This window comes from Podarcis cretensis (assembly GCF_951804945.1).
Source record: "Podarcis cretensis genome assembly, chromosome: 1".
Lineage (NCBI taxonomy): Eukaryota > Metazoa > Chordata > Lepidosauria > Squamata > Lacertidae > Podarcis > Podarcis cretensis.
In genome coordinates this window covers 139,530,001-139,553,537 of record NC_137170.1, presented here as the reverse complement: position 1 = coordinate 139,553,537, position 23,537 = coordinate 139,530,001, and the positions used below count along the sequence as shown (strand labels likewise).

The 23,537-nt window shown below is 44.6% G+C and overlaps 1 protein-coding gene across 6 annotated transcripts in view; it reads right to left on the bottom strand.

The window, feature by feature from the left end:
* The window catches only part of ERBB4 (erb-b2 receptor tyrosine kinase 4), an 832,220-nt gene that overhangs the window by 234,905 nt on the left and 573,778 nt on the right, over positions 1-23,537 (bottom strand). For all 6 annotated transcript variants that reach the window (XM_079976052.1, XM_079976051.1, XM_079976053.1 and 3 more), the window contains one exon: positions 16,058-16,123. In XM_079976052.1, coding sequence (XP_079832178.1) covers positions 16,058-16,123 — 66 coding nt within the window. The remainder of the gene's footprint in view (positions 1-16,057; positions 16,124-23,537) is intronic.

Here is a 23,537-nt window from a genome sequence, read left to right as displayed (position 1 = left end):
ACCTTCCCTATGCCCAGAATCGATGACATTCTGACCCGGGTGAGAAAAGGGAAGATTTTTACCAAGCTGGACCTGAGGGGGGCGTATAACCTGATACGTATGAGAAAGGGAGATGAGTGGAAAACCACTATGTTCACCCCCTTGGGGGCATTTGAGTACTGCGTTATGCCTTTCGGCCTCCAGGCGGGTTCCGCAGTATTTCAATCATTTATTAATCACGTACTAGGACCATTGCTGTACAAGAACTGCGCTGCGTTCTTGGACGATGTGCTGGTGTACTCAGAGGATGAAGAGCAGCATGTGCGAGATGTAAGAGAAGTACTGAGCAAACTGCAAGAAAACCAGCTGTGGGTGAAACTGGAGAAGTGTCAGTTTCACGCCAGGGAGGTGGAATTCCTTGGGTACCGGTTGTCGGACAAGGGGCTGGCCATGGATCCTAGCAAGGTGCAAGCAGTGCTGGAATGGAGGTCACCGAAAACTAAGAAAGATGTGCAGAGGTTTTTGGGGTTCGGAAACTTCTATCGGAAGTTCATCAAGAACTTCGCCCATTTAACAGCCCCCATCACGGATTGTCTCAGCAGTAAGAAGAAATTTGTCTGGACGGAAGAAGCGCAGCGAGCTTTCGAAAGTTTAAAGAGGGCGTTTGCTTCGGAAGAACAACTTTTACACGTGGATCTGCAGCAGCCGATGAGGGTGGAAACCGACGCGTCTGACAGAGCGGTGGGGGCCGTGCTTCTGCAGCCAGGAGCGAATACGTCGGAATGGAAGCCGTGTGCCTTCTTCTCGAGGAAATTGAACAAGTCTGAGAGGAATTATACAGTGTACGACAGAGAATTACTCGCTGTCCACGAAGCGTTCAAGAGATGGAGACACCTGTTGATTGGAGCGCAACACAAGGTTCAAGTACGGACAGACCACAAAAATCTAGAATACTGGAGAACAGCCCGAGTGTTGAACCAGAGACAAGTAAGATGGGCGCAAGAGTTCTCCAAGTTCAATTTTGAGATTTGCTACGTGCCAGGGGCTGAGAATGTCAGGGCGGACGCTCTCTCCAGAAAACCTGAGTACTTGGAGGGGGAAGGAGGGGCGGAAGAAAGACATATCATCTCAGAGGACCACTGGGTTTGTGGGGCGGCATTGGTGGGGCAAAGAGAACTGGTAGAGGGTATTGAAAACGATGAATATGCCCAAGAGAAACTTAGGGAACTCAGGGAGACAGGTGAAAACGCAGGGGGGTTTGAGGAAAAGAACGGAAAACTATATTACAAAGGGGCGCTCTACATACCAGGTGGGGAACTAAGAGGGCGAGTGCTTAAGCAGTTGCATGACAGCCCCACGGCCGGGCACTTCGGGCAGCACAAAACCATGTGGTTGGTTACCAGGGAGTTTTGGTGGCCCAAGGTGCGGGAGGACGTGCGGGAGTATGTCAGGGGATGCGACAGGTGCCAAAGAGCAAAGGGAGAGAGGTTGGCGCCAGCGGGGTTATTGGAACCCTTACCCACCCCAGAAAGGCCATGGGAGATGGTATCCATAGACTTCATGACCGATCTACCGAGATCCAAAGGGAAAACCGCGGTCATGGTGGTGGTAGATCTACTAACTAAGATGTGCCACTTTATAGCTTGTTCACATGCAGTGACAGCGGAAGAAACCGCAAGGTTGTTTGTGGAGCACATTTTTAGGTTGCATGGCGCCCCCTTGAGGGTTTTGAGCGACAGAGGAAAACAATTTACTTCTAGGTTCTGGAGGAAACTAATGAGCATGTTGCATGTGGAGGTAAGTTTTTCCACCGCCAGGCACCCAGAAACAAATGGGCAAGCAGAAAGGGCAAACGGGGTTTTGCAACAATATCTGAGGTGTTATGTAAAGGACAGAGAAACTGATTGGGTGGACTGGTTACCTCTGGCAGAATTTGCCTACAACAACGCGGAGAACGCGTCCACAGGGATGAGTCCCTTTCTAGCCAATTATGGGTGTCATCCTCGGGCGTTTCCAGGAGAGGGCGGGGGAAGGTGGAGTGTACCTGCAGCGGAAAATTTTGTTGAAGAGATGGAAGCGATCCACCGTCAGCTCCAACTCAACTTAGAGAAAGCCAAAGAAGAATATAAGAAGCAAGCTGACAGAAATAGGAGGGAAGGCGAAACCATAAGGGTGGGTAACCGGGTGTGGCTATCCACCCAAGGACTGCCGTTCAAGGGAGGGTGTAAGAAATTGAGACCCAAACGATTGGGACCCTTTGAGGTCATACAGCAGGTCAACCCAGTAGCATTCAAACTCCGATTGCCCAGTCACATGAAATTGCACCCAGTATTTCACAGGTCATTACTGTCGCCCTACAGAGAGGGGTGTGAGTGGGGGGAACGTGAGAGGGAGGTCACCCGGACACCCGTCATAGAAGAGAGAGAACGCAACATGGATGTGGCAGGGATCATTGATTCCAGGTGGAAGGGGAATCAGGTGGAATACTTGGTAGAATGGGAGGGGGAGGAAGAGTCAGAAAACGCATGGGTACCGGCAGAGGAAGTCAAGGACGAGATTTTAATAGAAACGTTTCATCGGCGTTTCCCAAGTAAACCACAACCAGTGGCAAGGTTTAGGAGGGAGCACTTCGGGACTACAGATGAGGAAGGGGAATTTGAAGGGTTCCCAGAGTCGGAAGTGGAGGTGGAAACAGATTCCGACGAAGGAGAGGAAGAGGGGGAAAGAGGCGGTAGGCCGTGGTTAGAAGTGTTTGAATCCTCGGAGGATGAGGGGAGTTCCTTCCAGGGATTTCCGTCCTCGCCGCCAGTAAGAGAAGAGGCGGGAGGGGGTGAAGGGGGCCCTGGGGGGGAGGTGGATGTCAGGGAACTGCCATCGGAAGGACAGGTGGTGAGAAGGCTTCAGCAGAATAGGAGAGCCTCTTCTTCAGGAGAAGAGGGAACCAGTAGGGGGAGTGCGGGAGCTCCAAAGGAAAGGGAGTCGGAGGGGAGGCTCTGGGATACTTCCAGTGAGAACAGCGAGGAGGTATCAGAACAGCCCATAAGGACTCCCACCCCCCGCCGGAAGCTGTCACGCAGGGAATCCAGGAGGCGCATGTCTGTGAAACAGCTCTTATGTTGGAAACGTTTCCGCAAACGCCCACTGTCAGATTCTACCAGCGACTGAGGGAGCCATGCTCAAGGGCTCTTCTCAAGGGCAGGGTTTCACTACACAGAGTGAGCTCTGAGGGATCCAGCTTTAACGCACAAGCTGCTCATTATCCCACCACAACTCCTAATGCCAGTCTTAAATACTCCTAATGGGGACTCCTAATGCCAGTCTTAAATACGAGGCGAGCATCACAAAGCCCCTTAATTCTTCTCTGTCTTGGGTTATAATTTGAGGTCTAAATCAGATTCCCTCAGGAAACAAGCAGAGCCATTTCTGCTGGTTTCTATTTATTTTTATGCAACTTGATTTATTTTTCAAACCAACCACTCAAGTCTAGAGCAAGTCACCCATCTTTACCGCACATTTCCCCCTGCTCTGTGTAATCAGGCTTTCTAGTGAAGGCTTTTCACCCACATTATGATCCCAGAAAAGGTGTCAGGCCTCAGCAGGAGTCTGTTCTTGCTGTCAGGTTCTGAGACAAGAGCTTGATGTAGTTTTCACTGTCATTGCCTGAATGTTTTGAATAGATCTTTTATATCTATATCTTTTTGTTGGCATCCGTCTGTCTTGGGAAATAACGGAAGAGGGTGGGGTGATGCCAAACCGTTGGAGAGATGCAGCACTTGATCTCTCTCTCTCTCTCTCTCTCTCTCTCTCTCTCTCTCTCTCTCTATATATATATATATATAAATAAAAATATATAAATATAGGGTGGCGCTGTGGGTTAAACCACAGAGCCTAGGGCTTGCTGATCAGAAGGTCGGCGATTCGAATCCCCATGACGGAGTGAGCTCCTGTTGCTCGGTCTCAGCTCCTGCCCACCTTGCAGTTCAAAAGCACGTCAAGTGCAAGTAGCGGGAAGGTAAACGGCGTTTCCGTGCGCTGCTCTGGTTCACCACATGCTGGCCACATGACCCGGAAGCTGTACGCCGGCTCCCTCAGGCCAGTAAAGCGAGATGAGCACCCCAACCCAAATGCGACTGGACCTAATGGTCAGGGGTCCCTCTACATATATATATATGTGTGTGTATGTGTGTGTGTGTGTGTGAGAGAGAGAGAGTTTAATTATAAATGCTAAATTACTTTTTAATTATTATTTATAGCTGTTCTTACTTTATCTGTACCTGCCTCCAGTCCTTGTCAATGAAAAAGTAGGGTATGACTAAATTAATAGTAGCTGTAGTAGTTAGGGCCAAGCTAAGGACTGATTTCAGCAAAGACAGTGAGGCAAGATACCTGTGGGAATTACTGAGCAGCAATTTGCTCAGACAGGAAACTGGCCTGGAACAAGAGATTTTAAAACCCTGAAAATGTCCTTCCTTCTCCTTTAAGGGACGCTGCAGGGAGGTCTAACAGAGGGGGAAGGAGCTTTGGAAAAGTGCTCTCTGAAGCGCCTCATTCCTCCTTTAAAAGGGGCTTGGGTTAAGCTGTGGGGGATAGGGGAGGAATGGGGGAGGTGCAGAGAAAGGGGGTTTGGTTAGGTATAAAAGGAGGAGGAGGATTTGGCCAGATGCAGGAAAAAGGGGCTGGGCAAAGGGGCTGTCAGCATGGGTGTAGCCAAGGGGGGGAAGGGGGGCAGACCCCCCCAATCAAGTAAATAAATTAAAATACTTAACTAACTGAGGTTCTGCCTCCCACCAACATAAAGCTTGCATCTTCCCAACATAAATTCTCACTATGCCCATGGCCGGCAGTCCCTAGTTATAAAATAGTCAATAACCGTTTTATAGTAAACTTCAGTATGTGTGTGCACACACGTGACAGAGGTCAGAAGACCTGAGACTCAGGTAAAGATTGCACTTAACATATGGAGCAGTAAAGTCTTTTGGAGCCCTGAGTCTAATAATAATAATAATAATAATAATAATAATAATAATTTTATTGTTTATACCCTGCCCACCTGGTTGGGTTTCCCCAGCCACTCTGGGCGGCTTCCAGCAAAATATAAAAAATAATAAAATGTCAGACGTTAAAAACTTCCCTGAACAGCCTTCAGATGTTTTCTAAAAGTTGTGTAATTCTTTATCTCCCTGACACCTGATGGGAGGGTGTTCCACAGGGAGGGCACCACTGCCAAGAAGGCACTTAGTGCTCTGTCTCTCCCTGTCTATCGCTTCCCTACGGAACAACATCATACTAGCTCCCAGGCCTGCAATGATGCTGATCAAAAAGTTCTCCAAAATGAAGCAACACCCTACCTGAAAACTGAATCCAGAGCAGTGCACTTTATTCAGCTAATTAGCTATTGTGTTATGGGGGGGGGGAGAGTGCCATTGGGCCACAGTAATAAAATATGCAGAAGTGGCTTATACAGGTTAAACACTGCTGCGTCCTGAATTCCCAAGGTGGCTGGTGATTCAAAAATGAGCAGTCAACAGCCAAGCTGCACTCTTCAAGGTAATCATTAAATGAAACCTCCTGAACTCTCTATCCAATTTAAATATGATTCACTCTTCAATGATTCATTACATGAACCAAAAAACCAAAAAAAACCCCCCAACAACTCTAAAATGAATTTTCTAAAGTGTGCAGTAAGAAATTGTAAAAGCTCACTGAGGACTAAATCTTGTGTTTTGCCAATGGAAAGGTGTAACATTGTACTATAATGTTATATAAGCTTTTATAATTGATAATTAATTCCACATTTCTAGCACACCGAGTACTTAGCAATCTTCAGCTTGCTTGTCCTCACAATGAGACAAGCCAATATTTACAGCTTGTATTTGCTCAAAGTAGCTCACAATGAGTCAGATAAATCACAATGGTTGCATTAACACTGCTTCTATTTATCTACAAATCAATGGTTTTATTCTGGGCTTTTGTTCAGCCAGAACTCACAGGAACTCAGTTCCGGCACCTCTCAGGTGCCATTGCAAGAAAGCAAGCGAGGCCTCCATGGTGAGTTCCAGCACCTCTTTTTCTAGAAAAATAGCATTGGCTTTTATTTATTTTATTTACAAGAATAAATGTACCAGCTTTCAACACACAGCTCAAAAGGCAATTCATCAAAACATAATTTATAGCTAATCAAATAATCTAACATACATTTAAAAAATAATAATAACATGAGCTAAGGCCACCTTGCAGGATAAATTTGAATCCCCAAAGCCCTGCTAAAAATGTTTTCACCTGCTTCTGAAATACTACCAAAGAGATAGAGAACCAGATTTCCTGGGAAAGTGTGCTACAAAATTGCAGGGCCAGCACTGAAAAGACCGTGCTCTTGGTTGATGTTAACCTCATACCCCCAAAAGGATATGGCCTGTACCAGGGCCTCACCTGCTGATCAGCGCTGACGGCTGTGCACTGACCATTCATTCCTTGCTGAGAAAGAAGACTCCTAGCAAGAGACCTGACTATAGATCTCCCTTATCCAGATGTATAGGCCACTCAGAGCCAGCCCAAGACATTGGCACCTGAGGTGAACCACAAAGTGGCATCCCTACCCCTACCAGGCAAGAGGGGGGTGAGTGAATATCTACATCAAGAACAAGGGGGAAATGAAGACTGATATTGGGATCTGCTGCCCCGTGGATCATGCCACCTGAGGCGGTTGCCTCACCTTGCCTTATGGATGAGCTGACCCTGAACCACTGATAGCTTGACCTTACCAGCATTCGTAAAAAACCATACCTGTAAATGTTGAAGTGCATGCTGATTGTTGGAAGCTGGGAGTGCCCTAATGGCAATAATGACACACTTCAGATGATTTCTGTGAAAATATGCTTCAATATAAGTATAAGCTGCAATCCGAAACACACAGCCAGATGGGTGGGGTATAAAATAACAACAACAACAACAACAACAACAACAACAACAACAACAACATACTCACAAGCCAATTTTGCTGCTTATACTAAGTTTTTGAGTCTGATTTAAACCAAAAAGGATTGTGAAGGACTTGAAAAAGATCTCTCCAAACTGAGTGGATGGACTGTAAAGTGGCAAATGTATGCCAGTGTAAACAAGTGTAAAGTGGTGAATGCCAGCGCAAAATATTCTTAATTTCACATGTACACTCATATGGTGTGAGTTTTTGGTAACTGACCATGAATAAGTGGTCAGAATAAGTGGATAGCTTGATGAAGATGTTGGCCCACCGTGAGGCAGCTGTGGAAAAGCTAAATGCCATTCTAGGGATCATTAGGAAAGGAATTGAAAATAAAATTGCTGATATTGTAATGTTGTTATAAAAAACCTATGCAGCTGCATTTGGAATGGCGTGTACAATTCTAGTCACCTCACCTGAGAAAGGATATTGTACTGTTGAAAAATAAGAAGGGGCAGCAAAAATGATAGAGGGGATGGAGCGACTCCCCAGTGAGGGAAAGTTGGAACATTTGGGGCTGTTTAGTTTAGACCTAGCTAACAGGACCAGTGGTCAGGGATGATGGGAATTGTAGTCCCAAAACAGCTGGAGGGCCAAGTTTGGCCATCACTGGTTTAGACAAAAGGCAAGTTGGCTACCAACTTGGATGGCTTTTAAGGAAGATGGAGGCTGTCAGTGACTAATAACTCTGATGGCTATGCTCCGCCTCCATGGTTGGAGGCTGAATGCACTGAATACCAAGTGGCTAGAAACTGTGGGAGGAGAGAGCGCTGCTCAACACAGGTCCTCCTTGTGAGTTTCCCACAGGCATCCGACAGAATGGTGGATCAGGTGAGCCTGCGACTTGATCCAGTGGAGCTCTTCGTATGCTCTTAACCAAGTCCCATTGAACCCATAGGGGCTGACCTTCAAGTAAAAATACTTAGGATTGTGTCAGCTTTTCTGTGATGAAAAACACTGATAGTGGATTTGGTGGCTTAAGTCAACATAAATACAAAATGTCAAAGAAGATGAACCGCCACGAAAGCTATGGAACTGCAGCTCCTGGTGATATTTATTTATTATTTATTATATTGTTTAAATTTATATGCCAGCTTTCCTCCTAAAGGAGCCCAAGGTGGCAAACAAGAAGAGACCAAAGACTGGCAACCTCTAAAACCTCTTAAAATAGTTCTAGTTCAGATGCAGACTGGAAAAGATCTGTCTCAACTTCAAAGGCTTGTTGAAGGAGGAAGGTGTTCACTAGGTGTCAAAAGACAACAGAGGTGGAGCCCCGTCTAATATTGAAGGTGTGCTATATCTATGCCATGCAAGTTTCTGCACTTTCACACACATGCTTAACCAGATCAGCATTTTTTGAATTTAATTCAATAAGTTAATCCAAATATTGCATTGGAAATTCCATAAAAGCAGATATCAGTTACATGTTTTATAACACAAAACATTTGATAGCATTTTGTAATATATTGATGGATATAGATTAAGAGTGAATTGCATTTGGAAAATAACCATCCAAGCTAAATTCATGCTGATACAATTTTAGAATATTAAAAATGGAAGAGAGGGGCATATACAGTAACACAGAATGACATTTAACTGTAACGTATCATTTTTAAAAAACAAATATAGCCCTCTTCAGATGTAGCTCACCTTACAAATGTGCATATTTTGAACAGACTTTGAATAAAAATTGCCTGCCCTGAAAGAGCCAGTTTGTACTCTGGGGCTCATCCTGCATCCATGTTTGTCACCAGAGGCCCAGGGGACCTTGGTGCCTATAAGTGCCTTCTACTAGATTTAGCAGGTTTGGAAGAAAACACAACAAAATGCAGTATTTGATAAGAAATGACATGTCATATACAGATTAGATATGACCTGTGGCTATGTGTACACCACTTCCCAAACCAGTAGTGAGAACATCCTGGATGCAGAGTAATCAGGAGTATATACAGAACCATACACTAGGAATCAAAGGGACATGGTATCTCTGAGCACATGCTCAGCTCAGGAATTGTGATCAGTACCAGAACCAAGCTCACAAGTCTTTTCACACAAAAAAATAAGATTTCTGGTTGTTCCCACTCATTTTCAATAACCTGACCTAAGAGGGCAAGGGTGAAAGGTTTGTTGTTGTTGTTGAACTCAGAAACCCTTGTCTGCAAATCACTCAGATATCTGCCAGTAGATCATGATCAACCTTCTACCCTCCCATTCCCTAGGATAAATGAAAATTTGACTTGCAACCCACACAGGGACTGTGTCAATCTTCACAAGAACTTCTCCCTAACCAACTGAATTAGCAAGAAGAATGTGGGAAGCACAGCAATTGCAGGGGAAAGCCTGCAACAGTGGTGACAAGCCGATACGCTCGTTGCTATTAAGTACCTAGTCCCCATCCTGTTTTGCAGTGGCGTAGCCTGGGTTGTCAGCACCTGGGGCAAGACAAGTAATTTGCGCCCCCTAACCCGTGGATTTGCGCCCCCTAACCCCCAGATGTTGCGCCCGGTGAGGCCGGCCCCCCCTGCACCCCCCACGCTACGCCACTGCTGTTTTGGCACTGCTATCATGGGGGAATCTACCAAGGGGGAGCACCAGGACATCCAGCATTTAAGGGAATGGATGACTGTTGTCCCAGTAACCTCTCTGTTCCTAAAGTAGCTATGATGAAAGTTTTCTGCACTTGTGCCATTTGTGTGAGTCCTCTCTTGTTGTGATTCCCCCTGCCCCGCCAACTGTGTGCGTGTCATTTGTGACAGCATTTTCCTTTCCGAGAATGCTAAGGATTGTGTATCCCAGGCTTCCTCAACCTCGGCCCTCCAGATGTTTTGAGACTACAATTCCCATCATCCCTGACCACTGGTCCTGCTAGCTAGGGATCATGGGAGTTGTAGGCCAAAAACATTTGGAGGGCAGAGTCTGAGGAAGCCTGGTGTATCCTATCCTCCCCTATTATGTGTAAATGGAATTGAAATGGAATCTTAGGCAAGGCGCCTTCTTCCATTTTCTGTGGAGACCTATAGTGAAAAAATCTGCACTTCTATAGCTGAATAAATCAATGGAGGGCATCTCTAGAGTCAAACATGCTGTCCCTGCATATATGTGTGAGGTTAGTGGGGGAACACATGGTGAATGGGCCAGATCACCATTGTTTGAAACAAGCAACTGAGCATTTAAGAATCTGGTGCTTGGGAATTATGGTACATGTGCTCTTAAGCATAGAAGCCAACTGCTAGGGGCTGAGGTCCCTTCTCCCCCCCTAAAATATTTAAGGGGGCCAGCCCCCCCACAAAGTTAATGGGCATTGCCATTCAAATGGTGTGTTGTGTCTTGTGATTGATTATGCAGGGTAGGACTTACCCGCCCCCCCCCATATTTTATTGAAGTTGGTACCTCTGCTCTAAAGTGTTCTCTGGATGGCAACCTGACAGAAGGAAGTCTCTTCCCACCCCCAATTGCCAATTTGTTTTGTTTTGTTTTGTTTTGTTATCGGCTAGCAGCTGCATTTACGAAAAGTAGTCGGAATGGTGGGTGGCATTGTTTGGTTACACAGTTGCCTGCAATTAATCACTCTAAATGTTTCCTTTCATTCGCCATTACAGGGAATTGTAAATCTACCAAAAGGGGGAGAAATGGGAAATAACTGAAATCAATAAGAAAGCCTTATGAACATGTAAAGTTATTAGTGAAATACAAGGGTTTTAATTAAAGATGCCAATGTTTTCTTAAAATGCCAGGTTTCCATAATTGATCCACAGCTGCTGAATCGGCTTTTTCTGTTTTTGTGTCCCACCAGCTCCCATTTGCACCTTGCTGCTCTTATTGATTGCTTTCCCTCTGCCCTTGGACAATTGTCTATTTTTAAGCAACAAAATATTAATTCTTAATCCCGGAGCTGTTTATATAGGCATGTAAAGGTCTTGTTGTTTGGTTGTGTGTGTGTTCAATCAAGAGCAGCTATTGCCTACAAAGTAATAGTTGCTCTCTCCGAATATCTTAATTATTTTCCAGAGATGACGTCAGTGCCTGTCAGGCTAAGGCCCAGATATGAGCTTCAGGAACTTGTGAAGAGGTGAGCCTTATGAGGCCTCTGGATTCTTTTTCACTTCAGATTTACGCATGAGCCCACACACCACTTTCAGAACTCTCCTCAGGACTTTCCCAAGAGCGATGGCAATACCAGCAGGAAATTACATGTGTACCAGGAATCATGGTTTTTTGAATAATTTTTCATCAAGAAATGATGGTCTATGAATCACTTGCTGCCAATTAGAAGACCCCATAGGAGTTTTCATTGGCTGCGCTACAAATGACGGGGGGGGGGGCATCATTTCCTACTGAGCACCAGTAAATCCCCAACAGGAGGACACCCCATGTCTCCCTTGCCACCAAGGAGAAGCTCCACAGGTCTTCTGCTGTGTTGATGGGAACCCCTCCCCAAGGCAAGGCTTTCTTTGGAGGGGGAGGGCTTGAGGAAGAGAAAAGGCTGGGAAGGGAGAGCTGTGAGCAAACTGGACTTTTGGGGTATCAGTTTTTCACATCAAGCATTACCAAAGCCCTTTAAGGCTTTCTGAATGATCAAAATTCTCATCCAAAACTTACAGTTTATTTTGGGGGTGAAGAGGAAGGGTGAGGAGCATTCCAAGTTTAACTTACAGCATACAAATGGTACAGAAACAAGAGTTGCTGTGCAACTTTCCTTGGATAGGGGAAAGTCTACTTCTACTAGATGAAAAATGTTAAAGGTGAATTTAATCAATTGCACAGAGTGATACGGAAAGCTGCACCAGTGGAACTTCCTGCCTCTGTTGGAGCTCTCAAGGGATCAAACTGATTTAGGAGTGGCGCTGCGGTCTAAACCACTGAGCCTCTTGGGCTTGCCGATCGGAAGGTCAGCAGTTCAAATCCTCGCAACAGGGTGAGCTCCCATTGCTCGGTGCCTGCTCCTGCCCACCTAGTAGTTTGAAAGCACGTCAAAGTGCAAGTAGATAAATAGGTACCGCTCCAGCGGGAAGGGAAACGGCATTTCTGTGCGCTGCTCTGGTTTCGCCAGAAACGGCTTAGTCATACTGGCCACATGACCAAGAAGCTGTCTGCGGACAAACACCGACTCCCTCAGCCTATAGAGTGAGATGAGCGTGCAACCCCAGAGTTGTCCGCGACTGGACTTAACTGTCAGGGGTCCTTTACCTTTACCTTTTTATGCAAGGAGACAGAACTTTCAGGGTGGCAATGCTACAGAAGGAAGAGTTTGGCTTCAAGGACAGGTTTAGGATTCTCTAGCTGAACTACAGTTCCCATCAGCCCCATCAAACATGAACTACAGCCCCATCAAACATCAAACATAGCCAGTGCCCAGGGCTAATGGGAGTTATTGTTCATCAACATCTGGAGGGCTAAATTCCCCATATCTGTTCTAGAAGAGCAGACATTCCCCTGATAAATTATTCCAGGAGCATTGCATAAGAATCTGGAAGAGATGGTGTTCTCCTAACGTCACTATACTTTCTGAAGCCCTATCAGTCAAATATCTGACTATGGAAAGTGCCCAAAGACTAATTATTCTCATTAAGGTGATGTACAAATGCTGTGTAGCTTTATGGGAATATTTCAAAATGTCTGTGAGTGCATGGGCATGATCCAGTACTACAGCCCTGTTTGTTTCTGAAGTTGCATCTGTGCTTAATTCTCCTCTCCTTTAAATCAGTAGGATTCAAATGTGTTGCCATTTGCCTAGATTGTGTGTTTTGATTTAAGCCCATTGATAAAAGGCAATGGAATGTTACAAAATAGAAGCTATGCATCTTGAAGAGAGTTCAAAATAGCACACACCCTCCCCTTGCAACCCTCCACCCCAGTGTTGTCCCTTGCCTTTCTAGCATTTTAATTTAGTGGCTGGCTAATTATATAACATCATATTCTGAAGAGATCTCTTCCTCGTAAGACACACTGTTTATAATTCCTTATTAATTGCCCTCTTAAGTGTGCAAATTTACATATCAAATTTATGTAGACAATAAGCAAAAAGGAATAAGATGCAGGTGGTTGTTCCGGAAAGATTTATAAATAGCGAATGAGAGAGGCAAATAATCAGAAAAAGGCAAAACTTAAAGCAGTCTGGGGTGGATAGTATTCGTTCAAGAACAAAAGTATCCAACTGCTATTTTCCCCATGTAATTTGAAATGAAAGCTGTGGATTAAGATATCTCAGATTTATTCCTCCCTCCAACCTGAAAAGAATTTGGATCTTAGCTTAGAAGGGGGGCTCATTAGAATATTTTCTATTCTGTGACTCCATTAAAAAATGTATTAACATGCAGATGTGCCCTCCAGAGATTAGTTTCTGGAAACAAAACACGTCATTTGGTTATGTGTTAGAGATGTTTCATGTACACAACTGAAAAATGTGTTCCATTGCTTAGACTTGTGGGAGGAAAAAGAAACCTAGAGAGGATGGATGAAGGGTGTCTCAAAATAGTATCCATTGCATCAAACATTTAAGCGCCTTTCTCTCTCTCTCTCAAGCACATTGATCAAAGCTAGCATGGGCTCCTTCTTCAAATATTTCTTGACAAAAAAAGAGCCAAACTGTTTTGGCCACTGCAAATAATTTTTCCACAGTCACTTTGATCATTACCCATCCTTTGTTTATAAAGAAGTATGTATGTCCTGAATATGATAATGGGTCAGGAGATACAGTGAGGTTTGCAAGAAGAAATAATTATAATCCCTGATGAGCAGGCATTTCAAAAACAAATTTTGACAACATGGCTCAAGCACAATGGTCAGATGGAAGATATCACACTGGAGACATGCATATACCCACTGTGGCTACAACTGTGGGTCTGCCCCCCAACTGTAGAATAAGCTTCCCCTAGGGATATGGTGGGCACATCTAGCAACGGTGTTCTGCCAACTGATTAAACCACATCTACTTGCAAGAGCACAGTGAATGTTAGAAATGTTGGGTTTTTTCGTATTTGATTGTCTTTTGTCTCGATCAGAAAATAAGAAGAGCCCTGCAAGCTCAGGCCAAAGGTTGATCTAGTACAACACCCTGTTCTTACGGCAGACGACCAGAAGCCTGTGGGAAATCTGCAGACAGAATCTGAGCTCCCAGCAACAGGTTTCAGAAGCAGGCTCCCTCCGAGAGCCACCATGCCGAGCCCCCCGTGAAAGTCTTATCCTCCATGAATTAATCTAATCCACTCCAAAAGCCTTCCAAGTTGGTGGCCATCACTGTCTCTTGCAGGAATGAATTCCATAGTTTACACAGGTAAAGAAAGACATTCTTTCTCCCGTCCTGAATCTTCCAGCACTGAGCTTCATTGGATGTCCTGGAGCTTATGAGAGAGGGAGAGAAACTCTTCTCTCGCCACTTTCTCCACACTAGGCATCTTGCATTCAGAATTTGCACTAAATCCAAACCATTCAGTGGAGTATTTTTAAAATACACATCAAACACCAGCTTTGATATCCACCAAAATTTCAGCACTCATTTAAAAAATAAAGTGGGGGTGGGGAGCAAATTGTTAATTTACTTTTGTGGCCAGGAAATTCTCAGCTGCAAAATAATGGAGTAGTCCAAGGACAGCAGTTATAAAATTTGATTTAAAAGCATGTTTTAAAATAAGTTTTGTGTGTATGGTTTGGTGTCGATGTGAGGATTAGTACATGACACAAGCCCCCTATTAAGTTCTCCACTGGTAGAAGCTGTGCATACTGTATATCATGCAAAGTTTCTGATCCTGACCAGCTCCTCAGACACAGACTTCCCTAATGCTGACATCCCAGGCAACATGTGGACCTTCAAGAGGCAGGAGCCCCCTTCCCAACATGGGGGAGGCCAGCACCCCAATCCTGCTGTCCCCTTCTCCGTACGTGCTTTCGCCTGAAGAGGCAACTCATGGATCTCATATAGAGTGGTACCTCGGTGTCAGGGAACTGCCATCAGTGCCGGAGGGAGAGAGCAAAAGCCAGATGCATTAAAGAGAGCCTCCAGGGATCGGGAGCAGTAGCTCCTCTTCCGGGGAAGAGGATAAACGCAGGTCCAGTGGAGAGGAGGTGCAGACGTCTGAAACGGCGAGGCGGTCCCAGGACTCCTTGCCTGGGAGAAGCTGCCCACGCCCTCTCTGCGCAGAAGGCATTCACGCAGAGAGGGACGGCGCAGACTGGGCGTCAAGGAGCTTCTTTGTCGGAGGAAGTTCAAGAAATGCCCACTCACGGATTCTGCCAGCGATTGAGTCAGCCACGGGCGAGTGGCGCTCCGGACAGATAAAGTTTACTTTCGCCGCCAGCCAGGGAGATATTTGCCTGCTTGCTCACGAGCAACCCCTTGGAACCGTAACACTCGGGTTAAGAACTTAATTCGTTCCAGAGGTCCGTTCTTAACCTGAAACTGTTCTTAACCTGAAGCACCACTTTAGCTAATGGGGCCTCCCGCTGCTGCTCCGCCGCCAGAGCACGATTTCTGTTCTCATCCTGAAGCAAAGTTCTTAACTTGAGGCACTATTTCTGGGTAAGTGGAGTCTGTAACCTGAAGCGCATGTAACCCGAGGTACCACTGTACTTTGAATAGGTTGTACAACTTCATGCTTTAGTGGGGGGGATTCACTTTTTGAGCACCTCCCCAATTCTCTCTGAAAGTAAGAGAACTAGAAACAGAAAGCTTCTACGCTAGTCTACTGCATGTGGTAAGTTTTGTTTTGTTTTACGTTCAGGCATTTTTTTCATGTAGTGGAACGGTAAGAAATGTTCATCCTCCAGCCTGAATAATTTCAGACTTATTCTACTATTCTGCATTTTACTAACTCAGGATTCTACCTGTTTTCATTTTTCTCCTTGTTTTTATTATGTATTTTTCTTTGTTCTTGTATATTTACACTTTGAACCACCCTGAGATCTACAGATGAAGGGCGGTATACAAATCATAACAACAACCACTTCATTTCTCATTGTTCTGCTGCATAGTGACTTCATATCACTGAGAAGAAAACTCTCATTGATTATTACTATATGGAGGGTTGCTGTTAACAGGCTATATGCATGAACTCTTCTTTCACCTCACTTTATATTTTTCTTTACTTAATCTAATGCACTTACAGGTCTGGCATTCATCTGCTGAAGGTCCCCAGCACCGGTTTCCACAGGACTTGTGACAAGGTCCACCTTGGGGAAGAGGAGAGACAAAATACAAAGAGAAGTTAGATTATTACTTTTTATTTTGATTTTTTTCTGCAGTGCCTTTAAAGACTCCTTATAGGGGAATCACTATCACACTTTTATGAGAACTCTATGCCTTATCACAACTGAAAGATTTGCAGCAAAAGAAAACCTACACCAAGTTTCAAACATATATGAATTAGAATTTATAGTGGGGCTTTGTATTTCCCCCCTCGTTGCTGTTGTTATTATCTGTATTTTAAAATAGATCTGTATCTTGTTTTAATTATATGGGTGTTTAATTGCTTTTCATCAAATCATAGAATTGTAGAGTTGGAAGGGACCCAAGGGTCATCTAGTCCACCCCCTGCAATGCTGGAATCTCAGCTAAAGCATCCATGACAGATGGCCGTCCAACCTCTGCTTAAAAACCTCCACGGAAGGAGAGTCTACCAATAGAGCAGTTGGTTAGAGTGTGGTGCTGATACAGTGGTGCCTAGCAAGACGAAATTAATTCGTTCCGCGAGTTTTTTCGTCTTGCGGTTTTTTCGTCTTGCGAAGCATGGACTTTGGAAAAGCTTCAAAAATCACCAAAGTCTTCAAAAACCTCAAAAAAGGCTACCACACCGCGTGCTATGAGTTGCTCCTCGAAGTGAATGCACGGTTTTAAGAAAAAGGAAACAAACTTGCAAGACAAAGGAAACAAACTTGCAATACGTTTTCGTCTTGCGAAGCAAGCCCATAGGGAAATCCGTCTTGCGAAGCAACTCAAAAAATGAAAAACTCTTTCGTTTTGTGAGTTTTTCGTCTTTCGAGGCATTCGTCTTGTGAGGTACCACTGTAATGCCAAAGTGCAGGTTCAAACCCCATAAGGGACAGCTGCATATTCCTGCTTTGCGGGGGTGGACTAGAATAGGGGTGGCCAACTCCAAAGAGACTGTGATCTACTCACACAGTTAAAAACTGGCAGTGATCTACCCCCTTTTGGGGGGTTCAGGTCAAAGTTGTTGAGTTTTTTTTCAGGGAGGAGTTAAAATGTTGAGCTTTTTTAAGGGGAACCACAGTTGTTCAGCTTCTTTGGGGGAAGCCAGTGATCTACCAGTGATCTACTGCAGACATCCAGTGATCTACCGGTAGATCATGATCTACCTGTTGGACATGCCTGGACTAGATGATCGTCAGGGTTCCTTCCAACTCTACAGTTCTTTGATTCTATATCTTTTCTATGTTTTTAGCTTTTTCTGTTTCATCTATAAGCCACATTGAGTCCTGGTCTGGAAATGAATGAATGAATGAATGAAGGCAGCTACTCTGGAAATTAAAATGTTCTTTTCCAGCTCCAATCTTTGTATATGGACCTGCTGAGCAACAGCAAGAAAAGGAAGACAGGCCTTTTTTTCAATACAAGCTTTTTTTAGATACAAGCTTATGGAATGCATTCTTAAAACAAGCATAATGAAATCTGCATGGTGCCTTAACCAAGATGACAGATTCTTATTACCAATTAATGCATAGTGCTTTGATTCTTCTGGGCACCGTGCACACAGAACCAATGGTGCACAACTTCCCATGTTTTCCCACAGAAGCTCACCTTTTCAATACTGTCCTTTATATTATAATACAATAGGAAATTCATAGGGAACAAACTCTTTCCAGCTCTTGATTAAAAACCAATTTTGTTTCATTGGAATCTCATCATTAATGGGTTGATGCCCACAATGTGTCTCTATTGTGTGTCCACTAGTACTTCTGGCCTATTAGGTGTGCATACGTTGGAATAACTCACAAGTGTTAATTTACGGCATTTCCAAGAAATACTATGTGCTTCCTCTGTCCCTGGCACACAACTTGCAGAAGAAGAACCCTCTCCCATCCTCACTCCTGGACAAACCCTCTGTGATCAGTGACACTTCAAGCTCCTCAAAATCAAATGTGGGCTTTTGTGGGTGGATGTCTGCCTTCCCACGCCCAACAGCAGTGAGTGAGGTGAGTCGCTGGCAAGAACAACTCACTGCTATTGTGGGGTGTGGGGATGAGGATGCTTGTCTGAAACCACTGTGAGGTGGCAGGGGAGACAGGGGGCACATGTGGTTTTAAATTTATCTTCCCTGTAAAGTAAGATATGCTGTTCAACATGCACAAAGTGATCAGGTCACTGGAACCACATCCTCAAGTCAAATTTCACCACTTTCTGACACTTACACAATGTTGATAAAATCTACTGATTATGTTGTACAGCAATTACACATGTATGCCAACTACCTCATTAAAAGCATCATCTCCTTGATGTAACAAAGTTCATTTAAGGCAATTATGCCAGAGAAATGCAGTTGCTGACACTGCCTGGCATCTGCTTATCGAGACCAGCAGCTACAGCTAAGCAATGCAAGCCCATTCTCTTTGCTGGGAAAGGGACTCCAGTCTCCATCTGGCACAAATAGCACAACTTTAACCCACAATGATGACAATTATTATTAAAAAAATCTACTGAAGCCCTGTGCAGAATGCTAATAGCACCACACTGCCTTCAAGGGAAAGAGATTATGCATGAGAGAAGGAGAAGAAACTGGCTCTGAAGACTTACGGTATTCAGTTAAGACCAATTGCAAATTGCATGTGAATGAATGAAGACTTATGCAGATTTAAAACTCTGCTCAAGTTTATTTTATTTCCAGCTCTCCCTGCCACAGAAATGCAATAGTGCCCCCCCACACCTACAATGATTTTTTTCCCTAAAAATAAATAAATAAAAATGTTTAGGGATACTCTCATTTTCCTACTCATATCGAAATACTGCCCCTCAACGAGGCCAAACTTAGATTCACAAAATGTTTAGGGGTATGCATAAAAAAGTGTGTGTGTGTGTGTGTGTGTGTGTGTGTGTGTGTGCACGCGCGCGCACACACACACACACACACACACAGGACTAGAAAGAATACTAACCCATTTTGGGCCTATTAATGAATAACCATTCTTATACTTTTGACCAAATAACCAATTGAGGTTGGAATTTTACTTGGAAGTAAGTACCATTGAATTCACTGGGACCTATTTCTAATTAGAACATTTGCAGCATCTCAGCAGAGATGATATTTTGAGAAAATTATCATTCTCTCCACTTATGAACATTTTCATTTATACAGAGGACACAATCCAGCCAAGGCTAATCATGTTTTCAGTCCCACCAATTCCATTGATTGAGAGTTGAGCACATACTTTCCCCCTTGTGACTGAATAGCTACTGGGCTCTTTTCTTAATGGGTGTGGCGTGCTGTTATTTCCAACCATTTATAAATATAAATGAATACACTTAAGTTTGCTTTAACTTTTCACATTTCTCCATCCAATTATCCAAGAAAGTCTCCATTTTTAAGGACCTGTCCCTGCTGAACCACTGCCCCTCATCTGCCTCTTTGCAGGTGCACCAAGGGACACTTGTGAAAAGACATAGCAGGAAGACTGTGCTCGGGGCATCACTGCTCTGGATGCGCCTCGCGATTGGCTTTCCAGCCAAGAGACACTCACAGAGGAGCACATCCTCCAAGGATATGTGATTTTGACACATACTGAGGGTGAAGACAGGTGTAATAAATCAAGAGAGTTCACAGTAAATCCCTGAACCACAAATAGACTCCACACTTCACAAATGAAATGACAGGTACCTATTCCATCTAATCAAACTTTAACCCAAATCATCCATCATGCTCTTCCCACATGCAGCCGTCTGCTCCCTACCCCCTGCTTAAAGTGTGGCAGGAGATCCATGAGCCCTAATCCTATGCAAGCGCTTACCACCCTTTGTGCAGCAGAGGCTCCTAAAGGAATGTAAGAAGAGTCCGGCTGGTTCAGGCCAATGGCCCGTCTCGTCCAGCACCCTGTTCTCACAGTGTCCAACCAGATGCCCCAGATAGGAGGCCCTCAACAGCCCTCTCTGCTCCTTCAGTTTCCAGCAACTGGTACGACTCTGGTTCTAGAGCACAGAATGGTGTTGGTGAAGATGGACAAGATGGTATTAGAAGATCTTCTCAAGCTGAATACTGTTATGAGTTTGTGGGTGCCAGACTCCCCAAAATTCCTGGGTCCAGTAGGTGTTAGAATTTAATCAAGCCTCCTGAACCCCCAGAGCCAGCAAGGGTTAAAATACAAGCCATAGTACAATAGGCCAAAGTTTGGTACTACAGACAATGATAGATAAGTATACAAAGACACATAAGAGCAAACTTTTTGTGGCTTTTGTAGATCTCACATCCGCTTTTGACTCAATCTGTAGGGACAAATTATGGCAAAAACTAAATGACACAGATATTGATAGACGACTTCTCAAAATACTTAGAGAGTTACATTCAGCCACCACAGTTAAAATCAGAACTGGGATGTCAGGCAACTATACTGACCCACTGCCACTGGGGAAAGGGGTTAAACAGGGCTGTTTGTTAGCGCCGTTCCTCTTTAATTTCTATATAAACGACATTGTTCAACATATGGCAAAGTATAAGTCATAAGCCCCTGCCCTGGAAGGCAAACACCTGAATATACTGCTATATGCTGATGACATGGCGGTCATGGCACTCACTCGAAGGGGCCTTCTCAGCATGCTGGAGGGGCTCGCAGCTTATTGTTCCCAAAACTCTCTAAAGATAAACTATGATAAAACAAAAATTGTGGTATTTACTAGAGCTCGCCACACATTTAGATGGTCTCTAGATGAACACAAAATTGAACAATGTCTCCTCTTTAAATACCTCGGTATCACTTTCCAAGCTACATCTAGCTGGTCTGCCCATTTCAAGACTGTAGCCCTTCTAACACGTAGAACAACTGGTGCTCTGCTCAGCTTTTTTTATTCGAGGGGAGGGCAACTGGTGACCCCGGCACTAAAAACTTTTGTTGGAAAAGTGATTCCACAGATGTTATACGGAGTAGAACTCTGGGGATGGAATCAGAAGCTGTTAGAACGGCTTGAAACCTTCCAAAAATTTTATCTCAGAAGAATTCTAGGCCTCCCTCAGAGTACTCCGGCAGCTCTCCTAAGAGTGGAAGTAGGACTACCTTCTGTGTCTGCTAGGGCCCATTTAAGATTCTTGCGTTTTTTCATCAACCTTATAGATGCCCCGAACACCCTATTGGCTAAACAAGCCTTTGTATCATTACAACATAATACCACTTGGCATAAAAGTCTATTAGACATTTTATCCAGATACAACTTACCAGAGTTTAATACTCTCAAATTGTGGAGCCCTGATAAAGTTTGGGAATGGATCTTTGAAAAAGACGCCTCTTTGGACTCCACCAAGATAAAAAACTCTGGGTTTTCCTACTGGTTGCCACGAGTAAAAGCAGTCAAAATCTGTGCCAACTACTTGGTGGAGATCACTGATCCCACCCTTCGGAGAGCTTTCACCATGGCACGGTTTCAAACATTGCCAACTGCTTATCTGACCGGTAGATACACAAAAACCCCAGTTGAACATCGTTTATGTCCTTGCCTTATGAAAATTAAAGAGGATCTTACACATTATTTTCTCTATTGCCCCATTTACTCGGGCTTTAGAGACACATTGCTGCAAATTATACCCATCTCTATAACCAGTCCTGAAGATAGAGTAAAATTTTTGTTAGTTGATGCAAACCCACGCATTACCCATGTGGTGGCGGTCTTTGTGATGAAGGCCATGAAAGCCAGGGAAAGATTTATGAACGACAATGTAAAGACCCCTTCATCGTCTGTTTAACTCGCTGTTCGTTTTCCCTCCTTTTCTACTTTGTGGGAAGAAGGTTTTGTTGGCATAGTATGTAATGAATTTTAATATTTTTAACTACTGATTTTAGTGTTGACTTTTGTGCACAGGCATGGTCCTCACAATAAACGGATTTGATTGATACAAGCCAGGTCAGCATCCTCATGAGGTAATCACCTGGGTGGCAAGCCATTAAGAACACAGGGGGAGGGGTCTCTGTGCCAAACATCAAAAGGTTGGGGCCCCTCAGAGTTAGTTAGAAGACAAAGCCAGGGTTTGAATGAGTCTTTAGAGTTGGCTGTGGTGTAACCTAGAGGAAAATATGTTGCAGTTAAGCTGGAGAAGACAGAGCACAATGGTTGATTTTTGTTTGGTTCCAAGGCTGTGCCTACAGGAGAAGCAAGACCCTCTTAGAGTGTTAATGGTGTGAGCCTCTCCATCGTAGGCTCAAGTTGTATATATGTATAAATCAACCATATACCATAAAGACTCCACAGTCTCTGCTGAGCCTCATTCCAAAAAGGAAACACAGACCCTGGGTAAACTACATGAAACCCCCTGGAATCTCGAACAGCTCAGATATTGGGGTGGTGTGCAACCAGTGCTATTTTTCTAGAAACAGAGGTGCCGGAACTCACCATGAATGCCTCCCTTGTTCTCTTATAATGGCAATGGCGCCCACCTGAGAGGTGCCGGAGCTGCGTTCCAGCGAGTTCTGGCTGGAAAAAACGCCCTGTGTGCAACAATACTTTTATTTCACTGGACTTGCCCAGATAAGGGGATGTTGTTTTAAACACCAGGTAACTTAATGCATAGACATTAAGAGCACAAGGGTGATCCTACTTCATGGCGGTAGGCATATGTTCATCATTTTCCATACAGGTAGGTGAAGATTTTCAAATAGCAAATATGGAAAATGCCATAGAGTGCATTGTCAGGGAGAAGGGTCCTAGCTCAGTGGCAGATACAGCCATGAAACTCTGGTTGAAACCTCGCAGAGCTGCTGCCAAACAGTGTAGACAGTACTGAGCGTGATGGACCATTGGTCTGGCTCGGTATAACACAGCTTCCTATGTTCCTAAACCTCTTGATGCAGCTGCTATCAGAGACTTCTATGTACAACATATTCTCAAGGAATCCTTATTTTCTAGTAGAGAATCTCCTACGTGTTCTAGGTAAAGGTAAAGGTACCCCTGCCCGTACAGGCCAGTCTTGACAGACTCTGGGGTTGTGCGCCCATCTCACTTAAGAGGCCAGGGGCCAGCGCTGTCCGGAGACACTTCCGGGTCACGTGGCCAGCATGACATCGCTGCTCTGGCGAGCCAGAGCCGCACACGGAAACGCCGTTTACCTTCCCGCTGGTAAGCGGTCCCTATTTATCTACTTGCACCCGGAGGTGCTTTCGAACTGCTAGGTTGGCAGGCGCTGGGACCGAGCAGCGGGAGCGCACCCCACCGCAGGGATTCGAACCGCCGACCTTTCGATCGGCAAGCCCTAGGCGCTGAGGCTTTAACCCACAGCGCCACCTGCGTCCCTCCTACGTGTTCTAGATGAAGCCAATTCCATGTTCTAATACAGAGGTACCTCAGGTTAAGATCTTAATTCGTTCTGGAGGTCCGTTCTTAACCTGAAACTGTTCTTAACCTGAGGTACCACTTTAACTAATGGGGCCTCTTGCTGCC